The 8,720-nt window shown below is 64.4% G+C and overlaps 1 protein-coding gene across 1 annotated transcript in view; it reads right to left on the bottom strand.

The window, feature by feature from the left end:
- Window positions 1-1,869: 1,869 nt before the first annotated feature.
- The window catches only part of LOC144955705 (uncharacterized), a gene marked incomplete at its 3' end in the record, with an annotated part of 21,845 nt that continues 14,994 nt past the window's right edge, over window positions 1,870-8,720 (bottom strand). Inside the window, exons 4-5 of the mRNA XM_078885852.1 lie at window positions 3,423-3,640; window positions 1,870-2,006 (exon numbers count right to left, since the gene is read on the bottom strand). Coding sequence (XP_078741978.1) covers window positions 1,870-2,006; window positions 3,423-3,640 — 355 coding nt within the window. The remainder of the gene's footprint in view (window positions 2,007-3,422; window positions 3,641-8,720) is intronic.

Genomic DNA, 8,720 nt, shown 5'->3' with positions numbered 1-8,720 from the left:
CTCACCCACCCACCCACTCACCCACTCACGCCACCCACTCACTCACTCACTCACCCACCCACCCACCCACTCACCCACTCACCCACCCACCACTCACTCACCCACTCACCCACCCACCACTCACCCACCCACTCACCCACCCACTCACCCACCCACTCACTCACCCACCCCACCCACTCACCCACTCCACCACACCCACCCACTCACCCACCTCACCCACCCACTCACCCACTCACTCACCACCCACCCACCCACCCACTCACCCACCCAACCACCCACCCACTCACCCACCCACTCACCCACCCACCCACCCACCCACTCACCCACTCACCCACTCACCCACCCACTCACCCTCACCCACCCACCCACCTCTCACCCACCACCACCCACTCACCCACCCACTCACCCACCCACCCACCCACCCACTCCACCCACTCACCCACCCACCCACCACCCACCACCACTCACCCACCCACCACCCACCCAACCCACCACCACCACTCACCCACCCACCTCACCACCACCCACTCACCCACCCACCACCCACCACTCACCCACCACTCACCCACCACACCACCCACCCACTCACCTCACCCACCCACCCACCCACCCACTCACCACCCACCACACACTCACCACCCACCCACCCACTCACCCACCCACCCACCCACTCACCCACCCACCCACCCACTCACTCACCCACCCACCCACCCACTCACCCACCCACTCACCCACTCACCCACCCACCCACCCACTCACCCACCCACTCACCCACCCACCCACTCACCCACCCACCCACTCACCCACCCACCCACCCACCCACCCACTCACCCACCCACCACCCACTCACCCACCCACCCACCCACCCACCCACCCACCCACCCACTCACCCACCCACTCACTCACCCACCCACCCACCCACTCACCCACCCACCCACTCACCCACTCACCCACCCACTCACCCACCCACCCACCCACCCACCACTCACCCACTCACTCACCCACCCACCCACCCACCCACTCACCCACCCACCCACTCACCCACTCACCCACTCACCCACCCACTCACCCACTCACCCACCCACTCACCCACCCACTCACCCACTCACCCACTCACCCACTCACCCACCCACTCACCCACCCACTCACCCACCCACCCACTCACCCACCCACTCACTCACTCACTCACCCACCCACCCACCCACCCACCCACTCACCCACCCACCCACTCACTCACCCACCCACCCACCCACCCACCCACTCACTCACCCACCCACCCACCCACTCACCCACTCACCCACCCACCCACCCACTCACCCACCCACTCACTCACCCACCCACTCACTCACCCACCCACCCACCCACTCACCCACCCACCCACCCACTCACCCACCCACCCACCACCCACTCACCCACCACACCCACCCACTCACCCACCCACCCACCCACTCACCCACCCACCCACCCACTCACCCACTCACCCACCCACTCCACCCACTCACCCACCCACCCACTCACCCACCACCTCACCCACTCACTCACCCACCCACTCACCCACCCACTCCACCCACCCACCACCACCCACCCACCCACCCACCCACCCACCCACCCACTCACCCACCCACCCACCCACCCACTCACCCACCTCACCCACCCACTCACCCACTCACCCACCCACTCACCCACTCACCCACTCACCCACCCACTCACTCACCCACCACTCACCCCCCCACTCACCCACCCACTCACCCACTCACCCACTCACCCACCCACCCACCCACTCACTCACCCACTCACCCACCCACTCACCCACCCACCCACCCACTCACTCACCCACTCACCCACTCACCCACCCACTCACCCACTCACCTGGTGTGTTCCATGTCTCCGCTGTGTAGCTGCCGCTGTAGAAAGACGCTCGCCACTCGGTGAGCGTCTCCATGGCGACCGTCCTCCTGCAGGTGGCAGACCGCCTCCACCGCTGCCAGCACCTCCACCTCCACCAGCTGGGGGCAACCATGGCAACCATGGCAACCACGGTAACCACGGTAACCGAGGGGGGGGCAGCGGGAGGGAGGGGGGGGAGACAGGGGGTAGTGACCACGGTTACCGGAGGGACAGGGGGATGGGTGACCACGGTAACCGAAGGGACAGGGGGATGGGTGACCACGGTAACCGGAGGGACAGGGGGATGGGTGACCATGGTAACCGAAGGGACAGGGGGATGGGTGACCATGGTAACGGGGGGGGGGATGGGTGACCACGGTAACTGGGGGGACAGGGGGATGGGTGACCATGGTAACCGAAGGGACAGGGGGATGGGTGACCATGGTAACCGAAGGGACAGGGGGATGGGTGACGATGGTAACGGGGGGGAGGGGATGGGTGACCACGGTAACTGGGGGGACAGGGGGATGGGTGACCATGGTAACCGAAGGGACAGGGGGATGGGTGACCATGGTAACCGAAGGGACAGGGGGATGGGTGACCACGGTAACCGGAGGGACAGGGGGATGGGTGACCACGGTAACCGGAGGGACAGGGGGATGGGTGACCATGGTAACCGAAGGGACAGGGGGATGGGTGACCATGGTAACCGAAGGGACAGGGGGATGGGTGACCACGGTAACCGAAGGGACAGGGGGATGGGTGACCACGGTAACCGGAGGGACAGGGGGATGGGTGACCACGGTAACCGAAGGGACAGGGGGATGGGTGACCACGGTAACCGGAGGGACAGGGGGATGGGTGACCACGGTAACCGAAGGGACAGGGGGATGGGTGACCACGGTAACCGGAGGGACAGGGGGATGGGTGACCACGGTAACCGTAGGGACAGGGGGATGGGTGACCACGGTAACCGGAGGGACAGGGGGATGGGTGACCACGGTAACCGAAGGGACAGGGGGATGGGTGACCACGGTAACTGGGGGGACAGGGGGATGGGTTACCATGGTAACTGAAGGGACAGGGGGATGGGTGACCACGGTAACCTGAGGGACAGGGGGATGGGTGACCACGGTAACCGAAGGGACAGGGGGATGGGTGACCACGGTAACCGGAGGGACAGGGGGATGGGTGACCATGGTAACCGGAGGGACAGGGGGATGGGTGACCATGGTAACCGAAGGGACAGGGGATGGGTGACCACGGTAACCGGAGGGACAGGGGGATGGGTGACCATGGTAACCGGGGGGTGACACGGTTACCAGGGAACGGGGGGGATGGGTGACCATGGTAACCGAAGGGACAGGGGGATGGGTGACCATGGTAACCGGAGGGACAGGGGGGATGGGTGACCACGGTAACCGAAGGGACAGGGGGATGGGTGACCATGGTAACCGGAGGGACAGGGGGATGGGTGACCACGGTAACCGGGGGGGGGGTAACCACGGTAACCGCACGCCTCTCTCTCCCCTCACCTCTCCGAGCACCTCCTCGTCCCTGCCGGCGCCCCATTGGCTGCAGGCGAGCGTCACGTGGGCCAATCGGAACGGGGGTCGCAGGTCGCGGGGCAGGGCGCGGGCGCAGCAGGCGGCCAATCGCGCGGCTCCCAGCGGCCGCCCCTCCCCCGCCAGGAAGCTGACGCGGGACAAGAGCCAGGGGGCTCGCTCCTCAAGCTCCATAACACACGCACACACTGGGGGGGGCGCGGGGCGGGGGGGGGAGGGGGGAGGGGGAGAGGGGGGGGGGGGCGCGGGGCGGGGGGGGAGACGGGGGGGGGGGGGAGACACGGGGGGAGAGACACGGGGGGGGGGGAGACACGGGGGGGGAGAGACACGGGGGGGGGGGAGACGGGGGGAGAGACGCAGGGAGACACGGGGGGGGAGACACGGGGGGGGGGGAAACACGGGGGGGGGGAGAGACACGGGGGGGGGGGGGGAGAGACGGGGGGAGAGATGCAGGGAGACACGGGGGGGGAGACACGGGGGGGGGAGACACGGGGGGGGGAGACACGGGGGGGGGAGACACGGGGGGGGGGAGACACGGGGAGGGGGGGGGGAGACACGGGGAGGGGAGAGACGGGGGGAGAGACGCAGGGAGACACGGGGGGGGAGACACGGGGGGGGGGGGAGACACGGGGGGGGAGAGACACGGGGGGGGGGGGGGAGACACGGGGGGGGAGACACGGGGTGGGGAGAGACACGGGGAGGGGGGGGGGAGAGACGGGGGGAGAGACGCAGGGAGACACGGGGGGGGAGACACGGGGGGGGAGACACGGGGTGGGGAGAGACATGGGGAGGGGGGGGGGGGAGACACGGGGGGGAGAGACACGGGGGGGGGGGGGAGACACGGGGGGGGGGAGAGACGGGGGGGGAGACACGGGGGGGGAGACACGGGGGGGGGGGGGGAGACACGGGGAGGGGGGGGGGGAGACACGGGGGGGAGAGACACGGGGAGACACGGGGGGGGAGAGACACGGGGGGGGGGGAGACACGGGTGGGGAGAGACACGGGGAGGGGGGGGGAGACACGGGGGGGGGAGAGACGGGGGGAGAGACGCAGGAGACACGGGGGGGGAGACACGGGGGGGGAGACACGGGGGGGGGGGGAGACACGGGGTGGGGAGAGACATGGGGAGGGGGGGGGGGGAGACACGGGGGGGAGAGACACGGGGGGGGGGGGGGGAGACACGGGGGGGGGGAGAGACGGGGGGGGAGACACGGGGGGGGAGACACGGGGGGGGGGGGGGGGAGACACGGGGAGGGGGGGGGGGGGAGACACGGGGGGGAGAGACACGGGGAGACACGGGGGGGGAGAGACACGGGGGGGGGGGAGACACGGGGCGGGAGAGACACGGGGGGGGGGAGACGCGGGGAGAGACGCAGGGAGAGACGGGGGGAGAGACAGGGAGAGACACACGGGGAGACACGCCGGGGGGAGAGAGACACGAGGGGGAAAAAGACGCGGGGAGAGACGGGGGGGGGGGGGAGACACGTGGGGAGAGACAGGGGGAGAGACAGGGGGAGACACGAGGAGAGACACGAGGGGGGAGAGACACGTGGGGGGAGAGACACAGGGGGAGACACGGGGGGGGGAGAGACATGGGGGGAGAGAGACGCGGGGAGAGACGGGGGGGGGGGGAGACACGTGGGGAGAGACAGGGGGAGAGACAGGGGGAGACAGGGGGAGACACGAGGAGAGACACGAGGGGGGAGAGACACGAGGGGGGAGAGACACGTGGGGGGAGAGACACAGGGGGAGACACGGGGGGGGGGAGAGAGACGCGGGGAGAGACGGGGGGGGGAGAGACACGGGGAGAGACACGGGGAGAGACACGGAGGGGAGACACGGGGGGAGACACGTGGGGAGAGACACACGGAGAGACGCGGGGAGACACGCAGGGAGACACGGGGAGAGACATGCGGGGAGACACAGGGAGACACGCGGGTAGAGACAGGGGGGGGGGCACCACAAGGCGGGGGGGGAGAGACGGGGGGGGGAGAGACACGGGGGGGGAGAGACATGGGGAGAGAGACATGGGGGGAGAGACACGGGGAGAGACACGGGGAGAGACATGGGTAGAGACAGGGGGGGGGGGGGGGGAGACGGGGGGAGAGACACACGGGGAGAGACGGGGGGAGAGACGCAGAGAGACACGGGGAGAGACACGGGGAGAGACACGGGGAGAGACACGGGGAGAGACACGGGGAGAGACGCGGGGAGAGACGCGGGGAGAGACGCGGGGAGAGACACGGGGAGAGACACGGGGAGAGACGCGGGGAGAGAGATTTAGCTGCTGCTGATGATTATGACGCTGCTGCTGATGCTGCTGATGATGATGCTGCTGATGATGACGCTGATGATGACACTGCTTGAGTGAATGGGTGAGTGAGTGTGTGGGTGAGTCAATGAGTAGGTGAGTGAAAGAGTGGTGATTGCTGCTGCTACAGCTACTAGCTGCACTTGCCCAGACAGCCCTGCTAGAGGCTACCTGGGGGAACTTTGTGTCTGTGCACTCGTGTTCTGAAGAGAGCGGTGGAAAAAACACCACCATCACCACCATCACCACCATCACCATCGCTATCACCACCATCACCACCATCACCACCATCACCACCATCATCATCATCACCACCATCATCACCACCATCACCACCACCATCATCATCACCATCATCATCACCACCATCATCATCACCACCATCATCACCACCATCACCACCATCACCATCACCACCATCATCATCATCATCACCACCATCACCACCACCATCATCATCACCACCATCACCACCATCATCATCATCACAACCATCATCACCACCATCACCACCATCACCACCACCATCACCACCACCATCACCACCACCGTCACCACCACCATCACCACCACCGTCACCACCACCATCACCACCGTCACCACCACCACCGTCACCACCACCGTCACCACCACCGTCACCACCACCGTCACCACCACCGCCACCACCACCGTCACCACCACCGTCACCACCACCGTCACCACCGTCACCACCACCATCACCACCACCACCACCACCGTCACCACCACCGTCACCACCACCATCACCACCACCGTCACCACCACCACCACCACCGTCACCACCACCACCGTCACCACCACCGTCACCACCACCGTCACCACCACCGTCACCACCACCGCCACCACCACCGTCACCACCACCGTCACCACCGTCACCACCACCATCACCACCACCACCACCACCGTCACCACCACCGTCACCACCACTGTCACCACCACCGTCACCACCACCACCACAGTCACCACCACCGTCACCACGACCATCACCACCACCGTCACCACGACCATCACCACCACCGTCACCACCACCACCACCACCACCACCGTCACCACCACCGTCACCACCACCATCACCACCGTCACCACCGTCACCACCACCACCACCACCACCACCGTCACCACCACCGTCACCACCACCGTCACCACCACCACCACCATCACCACCACCGTCACCACCACCGTCACCACCACCGTCACCACCACCGTCACCACCACCGTCACCGTCACTGCCGCCACTGCTCGGCTAATCCCGTGAAACACAAGACGGTGCCGTGCGTGTGGATGTGTGTGTGTGGGTGTGTGTGTGTGGATGTGTGTGTGTGTGGATGTGTGTGTGTGTGTGGGTGTGTGGATGTCTGTGTGGGTGTGTGTGTGGATGTCTGTGTGTGTGGATGTGTGTGTGTGGATGTGTGTGTGTGGGTGTGGATGTGTGTGTGGATGTGTGTGTGTGGATGTGTGTGTGTGTGGATGTGTGTGGATGTGTGTGGGTGTGTGGATGTGTGTGTGTGTGGATGTGTGTGTGTGGGTGTGTGTGGATGTGTGTGTGTGTGGATGTCTGTGTATGGGTGTGTGTGTGTGTGGGTGTGTGTGTGTGTGTGGATGTGTGTGTGGATGTGTGTGTGTGTGTGTGGATGTCTGTGTGGGTGTGTGTGTGGATGTCTGTGTGTGTGTGTGGATGTGTGTGTGGATGTGTGTGTGTGTGGGTGTGTGTGTGTGGATGTGTGTGTGGATGTGTGTGTGTGTGGATGTGTGTGTGTGTGGATGTGTGTGTGTGTGGATGTGTGTGTGTGGATGTGTGTGTGTGGATGTGTGTGTGTGTGGATGTGTGTGTGTGGATGTGTGTGTGGATGTGTGGATGTGTGTGTGTGTGGATGTGTGTGTGGATGTGTGTGTGGATGTGTGTGTGTGTGGATGTGTGTGTGTGTGGATGTGTGTGTGTGTGGATGTGTGTGTGTGTGGGTGTGTGTGGATGTGTGTGTGGATGTGTGGATGTGTGTGTGTGTGGATGTGTGTGTGTGTGTGGGTGTGTGGATGTCTGTGTGGGTGTGTGTGTGGATGTCTGTGTGTGTGTGGATGTGTGTGTGTGGATGTGTGTGTGTGGATGTGTGTGTGTGGATGTGTGTGTGTGGATGTGTGTGGGTGTGTGTGGATGTGTGTGTGTGGATGTGTGGATGTGTGTGTGTGGATGCGTGTGGATGTGTGTGTGTGGGTGTGTGGATGTGTGTGTGGGTGTGTGTGGATGTGTGTGTGTGTGGATGTGTGTGTGTGGATGTCTGTGTGTGGATGTCTGTGTGTGTGTGTGGATGTGTGTGTGTGGATGTCTGTGTGTGTGTGGATGTGTGTGTGTGTGGATGTGTGTGTGTGGATGTGTGTGTGTGGGTGTGTGTGGGTGTGTGTGGATGTGTGTGTGTGGATGTGTGTGTGTGGATGTGTGTGTGTGGGTGTGTGTGGATGTGTGTGTGTGTGGATGTGTGTGGATGTGTGTGTGTGGATGTGTGTGTGGGTGTGTGTGGATGTGTGTGTGTGGATGTGTGTGTGTGGGTGTGTGTGTGGATGTGTGTGTGTGTGTGGATGTGTGTGTGTGTGGATGTGTGTGGATGTGTGTGTGTGTGGATGTGTGTGTGGATGTGTGTGTGTGTGTCTGTGTGTATGTGTGTGTGTGGATGTGTGGATGTGTGTGTGTGTGGATGTGTGTGTGTGGATATGTGTGTGGATGTGTGTGTGTGGATGTGTGTGGATGTGTGTGTGGATGTGTGTGTGTGGATGTGTGTGTGTGGATGTGTGTGGGTGTGTGGATGTGTGTGTGGATGTGTGTGTGTGGGTGTGTGTGGATGTGTGTGTGTGTGGATGTGTGGATGTGTGTGTGTGGATGTGTGTGTGTGGATGTGTGTGTGTGGATGTGTGTGTGTGTGGATGTGTGTGGATGTGTGTGTGTGGAT

The sequence above is a fragment of the Lampetra fluviatilis genome, unplaced genomic scaffold (assembly GCF_964198595.1).
Source record: "Lampetra fluviatilis unplaced genomic scaffold, kcLamFluv1.1 SCAFFOLD_1260, whole genome shotgun sequence".
Taxonomy (NCBI): domain Eukaryota; kingdom Metazoa; phylum Chordata; class Hyperoartia; order Petromyzontiformes; family Petromyzontidae; genus Lampetra; species Lampetra fluviatilis.
The sequence above is the reverse complement of the archived record's forward strand: the minus strand, read 5'-3'. Positions and strand labels throughout refer to the sequence as shown.